Genomic DNA, 21,457 nt, shown 5'->3' with positions numbered 1-21,457 from the left:
TCCTCAGAGCCCTATGTGGGATGCAAGTTATTTGGGGATGACGCCTTAGCAAATGTCTTGGAATCTAAGGAAAAGAAAAGGCAATGCCTTCCTCCAGGAAAAAGGACGACAGAAGGTCCTTTCGGTGATCATTCCACCCATATCTGTTGTCACAGTCCTTTTGAGGCTCCAGGACATCGGAAAGGGCTAAGGATGCCCAGTCTAACTGTCCAAGTCACGGGAGAATAAGCATCAATTCTGACACCACCATTCCACCAGTAGGGGGCCATCTCCAATACTTTACACACCAGTGGAAGGGTACATCATCAGATTGATCGGTACTACCCACCCTCCAATATGGCCTAAGGTTCGAGTTCACTTCCACCCCTCCGGCGAGATTCATTCCATCTCCCCTATCAGCATCTCCAGACAAGAGGGAAAGAGTCTTACAGGTGATTTCACATCTGATACAAATTGCGGCTATGGAATCCGTCCCAGTAGTGGAGAGATTTTTGGGAAACTACTCACTATTCTTCACCATTGCAATAAAAGACAGATCGTTCAGAGCAGTACTTGACCTAAAGAACCTGAACGTATATATAAAGTACATCGGGTTTCGCATGGACACCTTGCTTTCAATCAAGGAAGCCCTGAGAAGGGGAGACTTTCTCACTTCAATCGACCTGAAGGAGGCCTACCTCCATATTTATATTCACAGGCGCTACCTCAGATTCGCAGTGGGGCACGACCACTTTCAATACAGTACTATGCCCTTTGGTCTGTCGTCTGCCCCCAGGGTATTCATGAAGATTGTGGTTACCTTGGCACATCTCAGGACTCAGGGAGAATGTCTTCTCATACTTGGACGACTTGCTGATTTGTTCCCCATCATTACACAAGGCTTGGGAGGATCTCCATGTCACCTTGGCCTGCCTGAAGGACCATGGTTTCCTGATCAACGAAGCCAAGAGCCAGCTATTTCCATCTCACTGCATAATGCAGCCTTTCCCAACCAGTGTGCCTCCAGATGTTGTTGGACCACAATTCCCATCTTTCCTGACCATTGGCAATGCTAGCTGAGGCTGATGGGAGTTGTGGTCCAACAACAACTGGAGGCACACTGGTTGGGAAAGGCTGGCATAATGCTTCTGGGAGCCACTATAGACTCGCAGCAGGGAATCTTAAGGTTGACCCAAGAAAGAGTAAATGAGATATGCATGGCAGTGTCAACTATCCTGTCTTCCAATTCAGCAGATCTTATGCAACTGGCAGTGTTTTTTGGGGTTGATGGTTTCAACCTTCCAAACTACTCATTGGGCGTGTCATCACTCTCATACCCTCCTGTGGGCGCTTCTGCCCTGCCAAAGCAACACAGCATCCAGACGCCACCGCAGAATGCCACTGTCACCACTAGTCCGTCAGTCTCTGCTTTGGTGGGTTCACAAACCCAATCTGTTGAAATGAGTACCATTCCAGGATCTCCCTCAAACCCATATGTCAGACGCCAGCCTAACAGGCTAGGGAGTCATCTGTGATGGCTAGATGGTACAAAGGACATGGACGCCACAGGAATCTATACTGCCAATCAATCTCCTGGAACTTCAAGCAGTTTGCCTGGCCCGCAGGTACTTTACAGAGTTCAGAGGGTTGGGAGCGGTACTAGTCAGAACAGACAACGTATCAGCCAAATCTTATTTAAAGCATCAAGGAGGCACATACTCACACCACCTCCAGAAGGAAGCTTCTCTCCTTTTCCAGTGGGCAGAGAAGAATATGGACTTGATATTGGCAGAATACCTCGAGGGGGAGGACAACAATCAGGCGGACTGGCTCAATCAAGAGAAACTGAATCAAGGAGAATGGAAGCTTCACCTGATGGCTTTCCAGCAGATAGTGACACACTTTGGCAGAGTCCAAGTGGACTTATTTGCCGCCCACCGCAATCAACAGGTAAAGAGATTCTTCTCCAGGTATGTGATGCCAGAGGCAGACGGGATAGATGCCCTGACATCCCAGTGGCCTCCAAGCCGATTGTACGCCTTCCCACCACTGCCGATTATTCCCAGGATAAGATCCGAACCGAAAGGGCAACAGTTCTGCTAGTAGCCCCCTGGTGACCAAGGAAACCTTTGTTTCTGGAACTCCTTGACCTGGCAGTGGAACACCCATGGAAAATTTCCTTAAGGAAAGACCTACTCTCTCAGGGGCAACTTCTTCATCCAGACCCAGGGTGGTTGTCACTTCATGTATGGATTTTGAGCAGAAGCAACTCTTAAAGAAAGGCATCCCACTCCAAGTGCTGGAAACCATGATGATCTCTAGACGCCTCTCCACTGTCAGAATATACGAGGGAACATGGAAGACTTTCTCAGCTTGGTCACTGAAAAAAGGGATACTTCCAAGGAAGGACTTATCATTGGGTCTCAGACCAAACACCCTGAGGCACCAGGCTTCGGCATTATCATCGACCCTCTCCAGATCTCCAGACAGCCCACTGGGATCTCATCCTTTCCTCAAGCATTTTCTCCAGGGGGCAACTATATCAGTGCCACCTACGGTTCATCGCTACCCAACCTGGGACCTGCACAAAGTGTTAACGATCCTACAAAAACCTCAATTTAAACCTTTAAGTCAAATTTATCTTCGTCTGCTGTCCTGTAAGGTTTTGTTTCTTGTGGCCATTACTTTGGTCCATGAGTGTCTGAGCTGAATACCCTATCTGTGGATAACAGTTTATGTGTGTTTCATAAGGATAGCATGGTCCTCTGCACGGTTCCTTCCTTTCGTCCCAAAGGTTTGTCTACCTTCCACTGTCAACAAGAGCTGGTACTTCCCTCCTTCTGTCCTTATCCTGTTCACCTCACAGAGAAGGCTTGGCACTCACTTGATGTGAGGAGAGCATTTAAAGTTTATATATCTAAGACAAAATCAATTTGTAAAACAGATAATTTGTTCGTATCCTTTCACCCAGTGTTGCTGGGAAATAAGGTGTCCACTTCTACACTAGCTAGGTGGATCAAAGTATGTATTTCCTTGGCATATGCTTCTCTAAGAGTGGCCCGTCCGGCTGAAATAGTGGCTCAGTCCATGAGAGCAGCGACCACATCAGCAGCATTCTCTTGCAGTGCCCCTCTGGTAGAAATTTGTAGGGCGGCTACATGGGCCATTCCTAATAAATTCATTAGACATTACAAAATAGACACCTACACATCAGCTGAGGTAGCCTTTGGGAGGAGAGTGGTACAGCATGTTCTCTCAGACCACTAGTATTTGCAGCCCAGTGATATTCCCACCCTACAGCTTTGGTATGTCCCACCTGATAGCATATTTTACATGCACAGAAGAGACATTTGGTTTTACCGTGAAATGGTCTTCTCTGTGCATGTCAAAAGATATCAGGGCCACTCCCTAGGAGGGCTGGGCTGCCACAATGATCACAAATAGGCTTTTTGCAGAAAGTGTATGAGTGCTGTTGTCCTATTCATGTGATTTCTATCGTTCCTTCCTCATTTATTGGCTTGTCATTGAGAACTAAGGCAAGGAGCTGCACAGACCAGGAGGCACCTGCAAAATTCAACAGTGCGCTTTCTGCCTTCAACTGCTAGATGGAGCTAGCTACCCACCTGATATCATCTTTTGACATGCACAGAGAACACCATTTCACTGTAAAATCAAATATCTAGCCTACTTGCTTCTGGCAAGAAAGATTTAAGTACCCTCAGGGCAGGGCAGTCACCAGAAGGCCATTGTAGGAAGAAGGCCTAGTGTTGTGGAGATGGATGCCCCTGAAGGCTGCAATTCTAAACACATTTACAGAGGGTCTAAGCCCCATAGAATTCAACAGGACTTACTTCTGAGTAGATATTGTTAGGATTGTGCTGTTGGTAAGGCTTGACTAGGGATCCTCTGCAATGATATCCATATCCAAGAAGGTTTGGCAACCCCCTGCCTGCCTTTTAACGTGACTGCTCCAAACGCCTTTACACACTTGACCCTTCACTGCAGAGAGAGGTTTGAGAAATAAGTAAGAGTTAAGAAGATTCTCTACTCTTTCCTGCCTACTCTTTGGGCTGCTATAAACTCACTTTGACAGCCAACCCAATTCCAGTGAGTAATTGACAGAGAGAAAACACACATTATTATTTTTTATTTATTCTTTATTTATTTATATCCCGCCATCCTTCCAACACTGGAACTCGCGGCGGCTTCCAGATAAAAACACATATAATTAAAACATACAAAATCTACATTAAAATAGAATTAAACTATATCCAATATTAAAAACATGGTTTGGTCTACCTTCACAAGCAGTAGATTGGGAGCAACAGCAATTGAAGCCACACTTCCCAGTATGTGAATTCTCTTTTACCACTATTGGGCAAGAAACAATCCACCATGCAAATTATTATTATTTAATTTATTTAATTGCATTTCTAAACCGCCCTATAGCTAACAGCTCCCAGGGCGGTGTACAACACGATAAAATAACAAGGTGCATCATCAGTGGATTTAAGGGGGTTGAGCTGACCACATGGAACCACTGTTGTTGCTTCTATGGATGTAAGGGAGTAAGGTCAGAGGTAAATGAAATGCAAATAGAAAAAGAAAAGATGATGATTTCCTAAATACCAAGCACAACAAGATTCCTATGAGTAAGACAGAAAACTCAGCATCCCACAACCAGTCAGGATTCCTAACCAAAACTAAAAAGAATCCTGGCAGCCAGTCAGCCAGGGTCACAGAAATCCCCTGGCAGCACAATGTGACCTAGGGGCTACAGTTAGTGCAGAATGCTGTGGCACGATTGCTGACATGAGTGAGACCCTATCAGCACATAATATCTCTGCTCTAAAATCTGCACTGGTTGCCAATTTGCTACTAGGCCAAGTTCAAGGTGTGCTTTCCATGTTATGGGTTCCACATAGTACTTGTTCTGCCCTTGTAACAAATTGATCCTTTAGTATGACAGTACCTATGCTTTGGAATACACTGCCTATTTACATTAGGCAGGTGCCTTCATTGTACTCATTTTGGCACCTGCTAAAAATATTTCTGTTTAGGCAAGCCTACCCAGGCATGTGGAAGCTATTATGCTTTTTGTCTATTTTTAATTCATTGTTGGTTTTATTATTTTGAATGTTTTTAAATACCTGTCTTTAACGGTTTTTGCCAATAATTTTATTGTTTTAATTCCTTCGTAAACTGCTTTGATTTTTTTTACACGAAAGCAGTATATAAATGTAAATAAAAATAAAATGCATAAATAAATTTTGGAATCACTGTGGCCCTTTTTCCTCTTTTATACCAAGTCAGGACATTTGGTACCACCTAGCTCAGTACTGATGACATGGACTAGCATTGGCTCTCCAGGATTCCAGGCAATAGTCTCTTCCAGAGATTGAATTTTAGACCTTTGCATGCAAAGCATGTGCCCTACCTCTGAGCTACAACCCTTTCCCTGTTTAAAAAAGTATCTTTTAAAATTGTTATTTTCAATTCACTCATGAATGCACAGCATATTAAGGCAGATCCACACCATTCATTTGAAGCACATTCAACATACATTTGAAGCACATGAATCCCACCACAGAATCCTGGGAACTGTAGTTTGTTAAGGATGGTGGGAACTATAACTGTGAGGGGGAAACTACACTTTCCAGGATTCTTTAGGGGAAGTCATGCACTTTCAATGTGAGTTAGATGTGCTTTAAATGTATTATGTGGATCTGCATTACTTCATAAACTTTGCCTGCACATTTTATTTAAATTTTAAAATGGAAATAAGCTACAAAATTTACTTGGTGACCATGGGCTATGCACCATCTCTCAGCCTAATCTGCCCCTCAGGGTGAAAACAGCAGGGGGGGGACTATGACCACCCCAAGGAAGAAGGGCACACTTAAAATGTGGAGGAAATAATAATTTACAACCATTGTGTGAAATCAGATACATATCAAGACACAGTATGAAGACATATTTAGACAAGCATGAATGTCAAAGGTGTTTATTATTTACACAACATGTAAAGATATTTATAGTGCAGTCCTATGCATGTTTACTCAGAAGCAAGTCCCAATGTATTCAATAGGGCTTATTTAGACAGGGAAGCATACACAGGACTGCAATTCAGTGATAAGGAACTTCATTCACCCAATCCAAAATTCAGAATCATGCCACATTAAGCTGCTTTACAACTGTTTCATACTTGTTTTATGGTTATTGGATTTTAAATGGCTTTATTTGTTGTTGTGAACTGCCTTGGTTTGCAACCCTACCTCAAAGGGTTGTCGGTAAGACTCTATATAGAAATGCACACTGGAGATGTAAAAATACATACACCTCTTATAATAGTTTATTGTCAAAACCAGTTGGCCATTGTAGAACATTTCTTTAAAAAAATAAGTACTAGTTTACTGCCAAATAAAAGCAGTGGCGCCTAAGTAAGCCCTGCCTAACTGCTTAAAAAAAAGGATCGGAGGGGGAAAGATTTACAACACAATCCTTTTCTGTGTTCACTCAAAAGTCCCATTGATTTTCAGCACAATCCTAACCATGTCTACTCAGAAGTAAGTCCTACTGAATTCTGTGGGGTTAACTCCCAGGTATGTGGAATTAGCATTGCAGCTTTACTCCCAGAAAAGCTTCTTATTGGGAAGCTTTTCAAAACAGGTTATGAATAAGACAAATAAACTGCTCTCTTCAACAGTCCAGTAAAATTTAAACTTGTTTGACTCCTTAATTAGAACACTATAACACTGCAACACGTACACTTCAAAAATTATTTGAAAGATAAAATGTATACTGTGCCATTTTTTGCAATTAATTAAAAAAAAAACCCTGCATGTATACTTTTATGCCTACCAAGATCCTTCTGTGATCTTCTGGTGTAGTGCAATCCTGTGCATGTTTACTCAGAAGCAAGTTCCAATATTGTACGGAGAAAGTACTCTTTATGCTGCTGAAAGCTATATATTTACTGAATTCCTGATGTGAGACAAGTAGGAAAAGGAAACTGTGAGTTTAGCTAATGCCTGGGGTCAACAAATCTTGTCAATCACAACCCTGACTTCATTTATTGGCTAAAAACCTGAAAGGGCAGAAATTAGAGCAGCCGAAACTAACAAGTGGGTGGGAGCAGCTGATACTTTGGTTTATATATTTTCAACCAGACTACCTAGATTTTTTTTTTTAGAATGAAAGCTAAGAGTAGTGGGAAATGCCAGATGTCCAAGCTGGATTTAGAAAGGGAAGAGGCACCAGAGATCATATCGCAAACATACGTTGGATAATGGAACGGACCAAGGAATTTCAGAAGAAAATCACCCTGTGCTTTATAGATTACAGCAAAGCCTTGGACTGTGTAGATCAAGAAAAACTATGGAATGCTTTAAAAGAAATGGGGGTGCCACAGCATCTGATTGTCCTGATGCACAACCTATACTCTGCACAAGAGGCTGCTTTAAGGAGAGAATATGGAGAAACTGATTGGTTCCCCATCAAAAAGGGTGTGAGACAGGGGTGTATTTTATCACCCTATTTGTTTAATCTATGCACAGAACATATCATACAGAAAGCGGGATTGGACCAAGATGAAGGAGGTGTGAAAATTGGAGGGAGAAATATTAATAGTTTAAGATATGCAGACGATACCATACTAGTAGCAGAAACCAGTAATGATTTGAAATGAATGCTGTTGAAAGTTAACAAGGAAAGCACAAAAGCAGGACTACAGCTGAACGAAGACTAAAGTAATGACAACAGAAGGTTTATGTAACTTTAAAGTTGACAAGGAGGACATTGAACTTGTCAAGGATTATCAATACCTCGGCACAGTCATTAACCAAACTGGAGACAATAGTCAAGAAATCAGAAGAAGGCTAGGACTGGGGAGGGCAGCTATGAGAGAACTAGAAAAGGTTCTCAAATGCAAAGATGTATGACTGAACACCAAAGTCAGGATCATTCAGACTATGGTATTCCTGATCTCTATGTATGGATGTGGAAGTTGGACAGTGAAAAAAGCAGATAAGAGAAATATCAACTCTTTTGAAATGTGGTGTTGGAGGAGAGCTTTGCTCATACCATTGATCACGAAAAAGACAAATAATTGGGTGTTAGAACAAATTAAACCACAACTGTTACTAGAAGCTAAAATGATGAAACTGAGGTTATCATACTTTGGACACATAATGAGAAGACAGGATTCCCTAGAAAAGACAATAATGCTGGAAAAAACAGAAGGGAGTAGAAAAAGAGGAAGACCAAACAAGAGATGGATTGATTCCATAAAGGAAGCCACAGACCTGAACTTAAAAGATCTGAACAGGGTGGTTCCTGAAAGGTGCTCTTGGAGGTCACTGATTCATAGGGTCGCCATAAGTCGTAATCGACTTGAAAGCACATAACAACAACAAGAAGAAGAAGAGTCCAGAGATTAAGGTGACTCACTCGGAAACCTGGAGAGGACCCAAAAACACTGGAGGCTCCACGCGAAAACAGGTCACTTGGCAATTCTAAGCAGTTCTGACTTAAAACCACATGCTCTAATGAACTTCATAGTGATTTGTGAGGAAGACAGGGTTACATGCCAGTTTAACACAGACTTGAAAAGTTTTCCAATGAGGAAAAATGTGCCTGTTTCAAATGTGTTATAGAAAAACCTTATAAGTAATTATTGTCGTAATAGTTTAGAATGTCTTGGAGTAAGTTCTTATTAGTGAAACTTGTATGTGATTTTTAAAAAATACAATATTTCATAATTTAATCCACTTCGTAAGGTAGGTAACTCTTATTCCCATGAGAGCTGTAATGGAGAGAATTTCCTAGCTGATCCTGTGTTGGCCCAACTATAATTCTGGTCATGGGATAATGGATTCTTGGGCTGGATATGAAGCTGAAAGATTGCTTCCTTACTAAACTTCATTTACCGTTACTCAATGGAGGGGTTTTCTTGCACTTGTTGCTCTTGAATGCTAGAAGGCAATATTATTCTAGAATCTAAAATGAGGGATATGAGGAATTTTGTATGTCTCAATAAAAACGTAGCTGCATAGTTCAGAAGGAAACAATCAATGTACCATTCTGAGTAGTGAGGGTAGTAAACTGGAGAGAAGTTAAATCAGGAGGCCACATTTGCTGAAATCTTGAAGGGCTTGCCCCTTCATTTTTAATAAATGTCATTTTATTGTTCTCATTTAAGGTATAGGGATGTATTCAGTGTAACGTGAAGCACATTGTTCTGTTGTGCAAGGATTTCTCCTTGCACAACAGAACTATCTACCCACTCTCCTCCTCTGTACGCCCTGTAAATCTGTTCTGGGGGTTCCCCCAATGCTCTAGACCTAGGGGATGGCACGAGTGGAAGAAGAGGGAGGAAATAATGTTGTGCTAGCCTGCTAAACAAGTTCATAGTACCCGGAGTCTAACTGGGGAAGCGACACCTGTGCAGCTTTCAGCCCTGGGCAAGAGTCAATCTTGTTACAGAAATGTGAACACCGGGGCAGGATCCTTCATACTATAAGCTGAAACCTCAGGTGCTAACATGCCTCCCACAAGCTGCCATACCTATGAACATCCACTCAGACAGATAGTGCCCCACTGCTTAGGAGCCCACTTGTCTCCTGACTGCCCCCTCACGGAAGGCTCTGAAGCACTCCATGCGAGAATTATAGCATTCCGTAGGTAATGTTCTGCCACTACAAATGCATAAGGCATATGCACGCACTATGATGATGGAGTGCAGCTCACTGATCCTAGACTAACTAGTGTGGACCCCTCACTGCCTGCCCCTTTGAATAAGACTGGCGTGACCAAGTGTACTTCTGTACATTCTGACCACAGCCATTGCCATGACTAAACAGGGTGAAGATTGTAGGCCATGAGGGCCAGCTGTGAGTTGGAGGCCATGAAGGCCAGCCAGGAGTTGGGGTATGAGACTGGGAAACAAAAGGCAAACACCATAACATAACAAACCTACCCTTAAACTGGGTAGCCTGCTAAACAAGTTCATAGTACCCGGAGTCTAACTGGGGAAGGGACACCTGTCCCTAAGCAGCCGGTGGATCCTTCTTACCCTTTTGAAGGCCTGTTGCCTCCTATCTCCCTGTTGCACATATCCGTTGAACATGACCCAGCAGTGTGATGCTGCAGCAAAAAGGGCAAACACGGTTTTGGGCTGCATAAACAGAGCCATAGTTTCCAGGTCGAGGGAAGTAATAGTCCCACTATATTCTGCATTAGTCAGGCCTCATCTGGAATACTGCGCTCAGCTCTGGGCGCCTCACTTTAAGAAAGATATAGACAAGTTAGAGCGGGCTCAGAAGAGGGCAACAAGGATGATAGCCGGTATGGAGAACAAGTCTTATGAGGAAAGGTTGAAGGAACTTGGCATGTTCAGTCTGGTGAAGAGAAGGCTGAGGGGGTGACATGATTGCACTCCCCAAGTACCCAAAGGGCTGTCACACAGAGGAGGGTACAGATTTGTTCTCTGCTGCCCCAGAGGGTAGGTCTAGGTCTAATGGTTTTAAGTTGCAGGAGCGTAGATTCAGATTGGACAGTAGAAGGAACTTCATGACAGTAAAGGCAGTTCGGCAATGGAACCGACTGCCTAGGGAGGTGGCGGGATCCCCTTCGCTGGATGTCTTCAAGCAGAGGCTGGACAGCCATCTGCGGGAGATGCTCCAGCTGTGGATTTCCTGCTGTGAGCAGGGGGTTGGACTCGATGGCCTATAAGGCCCCTTCCAACTCTATGATTCTATGGTGCTAGCATCAACCCTTTTTTCCAGGGATTGGCACTGTAAGGCAGCTGCTAAGATCTCACTGCCTCAGGTAAACTCACAGACACTACTTGGGAGCAGCAGCTCCTTGGAGTTACAAGCCCTATTGCGTGGGTGGGTGGTTGTCTGCTATGCCTCCCCCCCCACTTTGTGCCATGCACAGCAACACCTCCTTCTCAGAAGTCCGGTGGCACAGGGCAATTGCTGCTCTCGCGCCTCAGAAAGTGAGTAGTGTTGCAAGGAGCAGTTGCCACTGCCTCCAGTGCCACGCCTGCCCTCTTGCTCTAGGCCTGGCTGTGTAACAGCAAGGATGAGGAGCACTGAACTGCCACGGGAGACAATGCAAATCAGGAAGAGGAGGTGGCAACTGCTCTTGCCTCTGCCCCCCCTCTAGTTGGTATGACAAAGAGAACTTGGAACAAAGGGGCATCTAGAGAGAAAGGAGGCAGGAGAAAAGAGTATAACCCCAGACAGCACATGCTGAGGACTAGGCCCTATGCTGCTGCCAGAGATCAGCCTCTGCCTGTTCACTTGTTTTCCCTTGTACGTTTTGTCTCAGGTTCTACAAATGCTAGAAACGTACTATTTTTATTTTTATTTTTTAAATGAAAGCTGGGAGCATTATTCACCCAGGAAGGAACAAGAGCCCCCTTGGCCTCTCCGTTGGGGACGCCCATGGCTCATGACCTGCTTGCGAGCTTCCCATACTGGGCATTTGGTTGGCCATTTTGAGAACAGAGCCCTGGACTAGGTAGGCCTCTGGCCTGATCCAGCAGGGCTCCTGTTATACCCACTCTCTCGCCCTGGATGGCGCCTCTGCCACTCTCTACTTATGGCCGCCCATGGTGGCCCCTCCCCGCTCCTTGCCCCCACCACCGCTGGGGGTGGGCATCTCCCCCCCGCTTTGGGGGCCTTTCCTTTCCCTTTTGACCCCCCTTGTCCTTTCTTGGGTGGCATATCTAGCTGATTTGGGGCTCCCTGGCCCAACCCTGTCTAGAGAGGGAGATTGGGGCCCCGCTTACAACGACATGATTTCAAAACGTTGTGAAGGGGCCCGCCTGCTTATTCTATACCCCCTCCCGGCACCCAATTATCCGGGGGGGAGCCTAATTGGCCTGCACGTGGCAAGGATTGATGGTTGGGGTCGTGCACCACCTACCCCCGCGTTAATTAAAATTAAAATTTAAATTTAAAAATTGCCGGCCAAAGGCCGTCTCGCCTGTGGTCCTTGCCACTGCTGGCTCCGATCCTGCGCTGCCGCCTCGTAGTGACTGCACTGCCGCTGCCGCCGCAGGGCCTCCCAAGGCCAGGAGCCTCGCCGCGTAGGCCTTGGTGCCAGCCACCAAGCCTCGCCATGCACCACCTCGCCGCCGCTGCCTCCCGATGAGGCTGGGGGGGGGCTCGCCGCCGCACAGTCAGCCTGGCCTCAGAAAGCCTCCGGAGGCCCACGTGCGTCGAGCAGCAGAAGAGGAAGGTGGAAGGGGCGGCTGGACTGAAATAGTCCTGTAGACCCCTACCCTTACGCTGCACGTCGCGTTGACGTCACGGGCGCGACGCGCAACGTTGCCCCATTAACAGATGGGGGCAGCGTCTTCACCCCCACCTGCAATCATGCCCCGCTGATCAGCTGCGCGGCGAGCAGAGCTTCGTTTCTCCTTGCACAACAGAACTATCTACCCACTCTCCTCCTCTGTATGCCCTGTAAATCTGTTCTGGGGGTTCCCCCAATGCTCTAGACCTAGGGGATGGCACGAGTGGAAGAAGAGGGAGGAAATAATGTTGTGCTAGTGCTAAGCATTACTACATCAGAAAATGTTGCTATATCTTAAAAGTTTTGAATGAAAATAAATCTGTAGACATTGTCCACTAAAGTTAAGGATTTTGTAGTCACACAGCTTTCAACTGGAATATTAATTTCCTTTTGAAGTCCTTCCTCTTTCAACAAGCCTTTTAAGTTGAGACCTTATCCCAGCCTGCCTCTGTGCTGGAATTGCTTTTTAATATGTTTTTAAACCTTTTTTAAAAAACAGTATGTTTTTAACCGTTTTTTAAAAAATGTCTTGAAACCTTTTTAAAAATGTTTTTAAAGATGTTTTGTTTTAATGTATTTTAAAGTCTGTTTTTATGATGTTTTAAAGTGTTTTTAGTGCTTTAGTTTGTTGCCCTGGGCTCCTGCTGGGAGGAAGGGCGGGATATAAATCAAATAATAAATAAATACATAAATTCTCTCATTGAGATCAGTGGTACTTCAAAGTGCTTATCTTGGGATCATTCCCAAAAATGTTTCTTTTAAATACTTTACTATATTTCAGTGGTTCCCAACCTGGGGGCCAGGACCCCCCGGGGGGCCGCAAAGGGAACCGTGAACAGTAAATAAATGAATTATTTATTATTATTTTTTAAAGAAGTCTTCACTCCCTCGACACTGTCTGCTTTCCACTGATGCTGCAGATGACACCTCCCCCTTGCTCCAAACAAGAAGGGAGGCCTTTTGCTGAAGCGCCAGAGCGTCTTTCAGGAGCACTAAGCGCAGGCATCTGCCTATAAAATACATGGCAGATTCCAAAGGAGGCTGAGGGTGGAGCTACCAGGAAGAAGAGGGGATTACTATCACTGATTCCCGTCTCCTTGCACTGCCGCTACTGGCAACACCCTTACTTAGAATGAGAGGAGAGGGCTTTTTGTGAAGCAAAAAGAAGCAAGGCTGCACAGAAAGGCTGCTTTCCCCCTTCCTTCCTGGCAGCCAGCCTGCCTCCCTGGGGGGAGGGGGTCATGAATTTTTTTCAGCTTATAAAGGGGGTCCCATGGTCATAAAGGTTGGGAACCACTGCTATATTTATTTCTTATTCTGAGTCATGCCTTTACAGAGTTATTTTGATAATTTAATTATCAACAATGATAATTTCTTAATACAGGGATAGCTGATGAGAACTAGCCTTGTAAAACTTTATCTGCAGAAAAAAAATCAGGTGATATGTGAGGTCATCGAGAGGATGGAACTCTTTAAGATGAAAAGTTGGGTGGGGAGTTAATTACATTCTAACTGAACAATCCTAACCATCTCTGTTCAAAAGTGAGTCTTTAATAATAATGCCCTCTGTGGAAATTGCTACCACAAGATGTAGTGATAGCTGCTAACTTGGACAATTTTAAAAAGAGATTAGACAAATACATGGAGGATAAGGCTAGTAATGGCTACCAGTCATGATGGCTATATTACCCCTGATATTCCAGCATCAGAGGTGGTATGCTGCTGAATACAAATTGCTGAGGATCACAAGTAGGAGAGGATTATTGTGCTTGTATCCTCCTAGTGGACTTCCCATGGATACTGTAAGAACAAATGCTGGACTAGACAAACATTTGTCCTGATTCAGCAGGGCTGCTCTCATGTTTTTACATGAATATAGTGTGCTGTTAACATTTTTATTCACATTCCAAGACATGTATAGCACTTGTCAGTTGTAGGCACCTGTCTTTCCCTACAGTCTCCCTGAGCTCTTGAACAAAATAAAGAACGCAACTGGATCTGGAAGGGTTTCTGTCATATTTGTTTAAGATCCTCTGTACCACAGACCTTTAGGATTAGAAGCGGGTTTTGAGGGACAACATAATGAAAGATAATAGGTGACTGATGCATATAATTAGTTTCTTTCTGCCAAGTTCGGAAATCGTTAATAACTGTGCTTTACGGTGTCTTCCACAAATGGGATAACAGCCATACAGGACCAAATGAGAAAAAGATACACTCTGGAGTACATTTCTGGTGATCTGTATTTATTTATCCAATTGATTCTATGAAATCTCTGTTGGCTTCTATCGTGCCAATGTATTTCCAGAATAGCTCTGGGTGTTTTGTGTATGATTCCCCAATACACAAATAAGTGCCACCTTGCTTGAAGACTTAATTTAAATCCTAAAACAAGATATGTCCAGTATGAAACTGGAAAGAGTTGTCTCCTTTGTTTACATGTTCTTCATTCTTACGTTTTGAAGGATAATGCTATCAGCGGCTGCTACCTCCAGAATTTTTCCAGGAAGGGCAATGCCAAATACTCCAAATAAATAAGCATACATAACTAACAATAGATAACAAGTCTGCTGTTTCTGGGGTAGATGAGGCCTGAGCAGACTTGGCCTTGAGAAGCTTCTATTTCAGGTCTACCTCTCCATTGTTCCTCAATGGGTAGACCTGGTCTCCAGACATCTTTCCATTCTCTGCTGAAACTTATCAGTTCTTTCCTTGGCTGTTGTAAGCTATTCTAACTTGCTCCTCCCCCTACAAAATGAGTGTAACAACACTGGGTTACTTTGCAGAGCTGGCATAACCTATGCTCTCTCAGCCACAGCCCTGTCCTCTGCAATATTTTTAAAATGTTATTAACATTTTGTTTTAATGTACTTTAAGGTCTTTTTATGATGTTTTAAAGTGTTTTTAGCGTTTCTGTTTGCTGCCCTGGGCTCCTGCTGGGAGGAAGCACGGGATATAAATCAAATCAAATAATAGTAATAAATAATAAATATGGGAATAGTAATGATGGATATCTATTTACTGGCATTAGCAGAGTAATTTTAAAAATATTTATGAACTAATCACATTTTTAAATCTGAAATGCTGCTATTTTTTTATTTTTGAGTTGACACACCACTCCCCAATCACCATTTGCTACTGAAAGAGATGTACTGGTTGTCAATTTGCTGCCAGGCAAGGTTCAAGGTACTTGTGTTAATTCACAAAGCCTTAAACAACTTGGGCCCAAAGTACCTTAAGGACCACCTGATTCCCCATGTTCCATCTCAATCTATGAGATCTCCTGATGGAGCACTGTTGGTCATAGCCCATGCCCCTCAGGTTTGGCTGGCCTCTACTAGCGACCGAACCTTTAGTTAGATAGGCCCTGCCCTGTGGAACTCCCTACCAATAGAAGTTCTGCAGGAACCATACCTCCTTTCTTTCAGGTGTCTTTTAAAAACTGAACTTTTTACAGGCCTTTTAACATGATTTCTCCCCCAGCCAATGCAGTAATATTGATGCTTTTATTGTTGTTGTTTTGGGATGATATTTTTATTGTTTTTTATGCCTTTGTATGTTGTAAGCCACCTTGATGTACTCTATGAAAAGTGCAGCCTATAAACAAACTACACTAAAATTCTGGACATTTGAATTGTTTTCAATAGGAGGGCAATCACTTCTCCACCAGAACAGACCAGCATAAAAGCCTTAAAATCAAACCAAGAAGCTCCTGCTCTAGATCCTAGGTATCTAGGTGTCTTAGACAATAGGACTCTAGCCATCTCTTTAATTGACTAGATATGCTTTCCTAAATGTCAAGCATTGCTATGACTTCATGTGCTAAAAACACAGAAAAGCTAGAGCAAGCTAGTCTCAGAAAACAAATGAAGATAAAAGCACCTGCACATTTTGCCTCATATCTCAGATTCGACAAATGCTAGAAATTCACTTTTCTTAAAAAATGAAAGCTCAGAATTCAGGCATTATGACTAATGGGGGGTTGCCCCCTTTCCACCCTCTGTATCCCTCTGAATGCCAGTTGCTGGGATGCACAAGTGGAGAGAGTGCTGTTGCACTCATGGTGTACTTTCAGGGTCTACATAGGCATCTGGTTGGCCACTGTGAGAAAAGAATAGTGCCTTGAAATAGTCAGACGCCGACCACTGCTCTCATATTACTGAATTACAAATGCTACATTGTGATTTCATTCTGTATGACATTTTATTTTGAAACACTGAAACTCAAAATCAATAATTGTAAGGTGACATTGGTTTTATATTGGGAAATGTTGTAAGAAACATACAAAACTGAAACATGTTGCTTGCATAAGTATTCAACCTTGTGCTGTGGAAGCTCCCAGTTTACACAGATGAAAGAAATTGCCCTGTCGAGGACACAATTACCTTACCATTGGCTTCCACCTGTGAACCATTAAAGTTGCTGTCACATTGTCAGGATAAAACCCCCATGGATCATTGGTCAGGCTGTGGATCTGAAGGAAATGAAGACCAAACAGCATTCTACAGAAGTGAGAGATAATGTAATACAAAGGCATAGATTAGGAAAAGAGTACAAACTAATATCCAAGTGTTTGGATATCCCAGTCAGCACAGTTGGATCAGTCAGGAAGTGGAAGCTGCATTACACCACACAGGCACTGCCAAAAAAGGCTATCCCTCAAACCTCAGCGCTCAGACAAGAAGGAGATTTTTGAGGGAAGCCACAGAGAGGCCAACCATCACTTTGAAGGAGCTACAGAGTTCAGTGGCTGGGAATGGAGTAATGGTGCACCAGTCAACCATATCAAGAGCTCTGCATAACACTGGCCTGTTTGGGAGGGTGGCAAGAAAGAAGCTGTTATTCAAAAAGTACCTTGTGAACGTATACCTGGAGTTTGCCAGAAAGCATGAGAGTGCCCCAACTGCAATGTGGGAAAAGGTTTTGTGGTCAGTTGAGACCAAGATAGAGCTTTTTGGCCAGAATTGAAAGTGCTATGTGTGGCGCAAACTTAACACTGTCCATTCCTCAGGACACACCAACCCTACAGTGAAGTATGGTGGTGGCAGCATCATGCTATGGGGATGCATCTCATCATCAGGGACTGGGCATCTTGTTAAAATTGAAGGACGAATGGACGGAGCAAAATACAGGGAAATACTGCAAGAGAACCTGCTTCAGTCCACTCAAAAACTGAAGCTTGGGAGGAAATTCACTTTTCAACAGGACAATGATCCCAAGCACAAGGCCAAAGCAACACTGGAGTGGCTCAAGAACAAAAAGGTGAATGTCCTACAGTGGCCCAGTCAAAGTCCTGATCTCAATCCCATTGAGAATCTGGAAAATTGTGATCCACAAGCAACGTCCAAACAATCTGAACGACCTGGAGTGAATCTGCCAAGAAGAATGGGCCAAAATCCCTCTGACACTGTGTGCCAAGCTGATGCATACCTACCCCAAAAGACTTAAAGCTTTTATTGCAGTGAAAGGTGGCTCCACCAAATATTAATGTGGGGGGGGTGAATACTTATGCAAGCAACATGTTTCAGTTTTTTATGTTTCTTACAAACAGTTCCCAACATAAAACCAATATTACCTTACAATAATTGATTTTGAGTTTCAGTGTTTCAAAGTAAAATATCATACAGGACGAAATTATAATGTACCATTTGTAATTCAGTAACATGGGAGCATTGGTTGGGGGTCTGAATACGTTTGCAAGGCACTGTGTGGTAGACTAGATGGCCCTTTGGTCTGATCCAGCAGGGCTCTTCTTATGTTCATAAATTTCATTTATATGCTATATTGATGAAATATTTTACAAACTGTTTTTTTTAATTTATCAGAATAAAATTAATCTTCTGTCTTGTTCAAATCCCTTTTAGTAATCTGGTTTCCATTTTGTTTTACTTTAGAGACCTAAGAAACCACCACCTCCATCAGCTCCTGCCTTCAAACAAGGATCAGGTAATGCACTGCTTTTGTATAATAAATATCGGTAGATATACCTTACTGACAGTGCATTCACTTTTCTGTCTCTTAATAGAAGTTCTCAGTATCATTCTGTGCCCTATGCCATTTACAAATTGTTAAATTACAGATACTTTCTGGCAGTAGCAGACTGCTCTTGAAATTCTAGGGTTGCTCATGTCAGTGATAAATATTAGGGTAGGCCAGGCTAGCCAAGTACCAATCCCTTTAGGTGAGGAATTAGTTATGTGGTACCAGATGAAGCAAGATGGGAAAGATTGCTAATACTTCTTCAAACATGATTTATATATCAATTTTTTTATTGTTCATTAAAAAAAGAGCTCATTGCCACTTGAAAAAAAAACTAGAAGAACTTTGATTTTATGGCTGATTTCTCCAAAATCATTCTGTAATGGTTATAAACCTTTGCCATATAGTGGCTCTTAAAGAAAACGTTAACAATTCTTATCTGCCTTGTTATATTCACAGTTGAAATAAACCATTCATTTTTTATATGAATCCACTAGTTACTTTATGAGAATTCACTGATGGCATCTATTTCCAGAACTAGCAGACTTCATAGTGAAGGTGACTGACCACAGTTTTATGTACTTAAAAAGAGAGAGAGAGAGATTTCCTCCTACTTCCCCAAGCGAGTAAGAATTGACTTTGGAAACCATCTGTATGGAAGATTACATATGACAGGGGTGTAGCTCTCTTTCTTTCACCTTTGTTTATTTGCTCATTCATTCCTTTGTTACATTTATATCCCGCTTTTCTTCTGTTAGGGAAGTCAAAGCAGCATACATAGGGTTGCCAAGCATTGTCTGTCCAGGCACTGACCAGACCCAAACCTCAGATTGTTGTTCCAATATATGACTTCAGACCATGGTGGACCAATACTGGTCCTTAAAAGAAAAAAGGATACAGATAATTTACAAGTGGGGCTCTTGAATATAAATAATGGTGTATGTGTTTGTGTGTGTATTAGGGATGGGATCTGTTAGCTGGTGCCAGTTCAAAAGCATTGTGTCAACCTAACAGGCAGTACAGATTCGAGTTCGTTCTTTGTCTGCTTTCTGCTGCTTTTACCGATCTGATTTTGCCCGTTCCAAAAATATTGATATTAATATTGATATTTCCTCCCAAAAATATTGATATTAATGTAGATGTTTTCTTTCAAAATACTGATATTTTGAAAGAAAATATTGATAAATGAATATATACGTATTTTGAAATAAAGAAAATATTGATAATTTGAAAGAAAATATTGATAAAGAAAAGGAAAGCAGCTTTGCCACCGCCTCCTCCATTATGATTGAGGCTGGTCAGTTTTCACGTTAGAAAGTAAGCAGAAACCAGCTAAAGCTGTTTTCAGTGTGTGTGTCCCCCAAGAGTCAACATGGTTGAGACTTGGCTTTTTTCCATTTGGAGTTTGGATTATTGGAATGGTAGGGGTGGCAGAGAGAGGGAGCTGTAATGTGATGCTGTGCAGTGTTGTGAATAAAAACAGTACAAGAATATTTGAGGGGGGAAACCTACTGAAGTTCAGTGCAAACAGTATCACTGCAAAGATGGAGAATATGCGGACCACTGAAGAATCCGGTGCTAAATCCAAATTCAGCAGAATTCCTGCCCATCCCTTGTGTGTATTCATACATGCAAGCACACACATATGGGAGTCATCCTACAATGCAAACATTTAGAAAAAAAACCATAGACATTTGTCATGAAGAGTATTGCATTAGTGAGCCTAAATAAATAAATAATTGCATCTTTCTAAGTTCTCCATTTTCTTAACAATGACATTGTCATTTTTGACAGCTACAACAGATAGAAAGCATGAAATCAAAAAAGTACCTCCTGAAAGACCAGAATGTCTTCCTCACAGAACAGAAGAGAAAGGTAAGAAGTGTTACTTCTGAGTGAAAAAAGTATACTTGGGTCCACAGCGTCTAACCTTGTTGCAAAGAAATCAAAACAGGTTGTTTTGTTATGTTACTTTGCATACTCTTGTTGTTCATATTAAAGTTGAGAGAATAGAAAAGGTAGTAGAAAGATTCTGTCATAGGTTCTGGATCCTTTCTAGAACAGTAATAAGGAAAGTCCATCTGACACTTCAGGAAGCTATCGTGCTTAGAGACATGTAACTCTCACCCGCTTAAATCACTTCTTTGCCCACCATACCCCACCCCCAAATTGGAGGGGACCCAAGATCATATTCGAAGTCAATGTGAGAGCTGGAAAAAGGCCATCCCACCAGCTCTCCCCAAACACCCTCCCATTAGCAAGTGGGAATAGGAGGAGCCACAGCAGAGACAGAAGACAGTTCCACAGAGCTCCTTGTTCCCAGAAAGAGAAATATTAGGGAGATAATGTTAGAAGTGGCTGAATTGTCCCTCCCTGATGGTGTGCAAGGACTGGTCTGAAGTGTTATGCAAATGCTAACACTCAAATATTAGTGAAAGGCTTAGAAAAATGTTTAGATCTATTTTGTAAATTCTGATGGAATATAAAAAAATGTCTGTTTTATCATAAGATTTCACAAGATTTCCCTTGTGGTTTTAAAAGCTGTTACTGGGATGATTCTCAGTATCGCTTAGTTCCACAGTAATCTCAGTGATGTCAAAGAATACACTCTGGAATTGTTGATTTCAGAATGTAGGTTTGCAGCAATAGAGAGCAGTAATTCTACTGTAGAGCTAAGTAATTTGTATTTATTTTTTAAAAAGCTATAAATGGTATGTAGAAAAGTAATTTGGTTAGGTATGAGAAATATTCTATACTTTGTTACTTTACAGCAAAGAAGTTACTACCACAGTAAAGGTGACACGACTATTTTCCTATTATTATTATTATTACTATTTATTATTATTTATTAGATTTATATTCCACCCTTTTTCCCAGTAGGAACCCAGTTGAGTTTTGCCAATGGTTGTAACTTCTATAAGTGAGAGAGTTCTGCTTAAAATGTCTTTATTCTCTTGGGGGGAAATTGATTTAAAGAAAGACCAGAGAGAGAGCAAAAGCTGTTAGATTTACAGAAGCCTTCTGTTCCTGCTATACCACCGAAGAAACCTCGACCACCCAAAACAAACTCTTTGAACAGACCTGGTACATTGCCTCCAAGAAGACCAGAAAGACCAGTTGTGCCTATGACCCATACAAGGTATTTGATGGATTTGTTCTTTAAAAAGTAGTCTGTGGGTAATAAAGATATTAA

At 42.5% G+C, this 21,457-nt stretch overlaps 1 protein-coding gene and 1 long non-coding RNA gene across 8 annotated transcripts in view; one reads left to right on the top strand and one right to left on the bottom strand.

Annotated features, from left to right (window-relative positions):
• SH3KBP1 (SH3 domain containing kinase binding protein 1) overlaps positions 1-21,457 on the top strand; it is a 352,368-nt gene that overhangs the window by 298,459 nt on the left and 32,452 nt on the right. For all 7 annotated transcript variants that reach the window (XM_061627260.1, XM_061627264.1, XM_061627259.1 and 4 more), the window contains 3 exons: positions 18,180-18,231; positions 20,059-20,139; positions 21,241-21,403. In XM_061627260.1, coding sequence (XP_061483244.1) covers positions 18,180-18,231; positions 20,059-20,139; positions 21,241-21,403 — 296 coding nt within the window. The remainder of the gene's footprint in view (positions 1-18,179; positions 18,232-20,058; positions 20,140-21,240; positions 21,404-21,457) is intronic.
• LOC133385049 (uncharacterized) overlaps positions 1-21,457 on the bottom strand; it is a 33,948-nt gene that overhangs the window by 11,045 nt on the left and 1,446 nt on the right. The window contains exon 2 of the long non-coding RNA XR_009762762.1: positions 3,831-3,978. This is a non-coding gene — a long non-coding RNA (uncharacterized LOC133385049). The remainder of the gene's footprint in view (positions 1-3,830; positions 3,979-21,457) is intronic.

The sequence above is a fragment of the Rhineura floridana genome, chromosome 5 (genome assembly GCF_030035675.1).
Source record: "Rhineura floridana isolate rRhiFlo1 chromosome 5, rRhiFlo1.hap2, whole genome shotgun sequence".
In the NCBI taxonomy this organism is placed as follows: Eukaryota; Metazoa; Chordata; class Lepidosauria; order Squamata; family Rhineuridae; genus Rhineura; species Rhineura floridana.
This window is presented reverse-complemented; position numbering and strand designations above follow the sequence as displayed.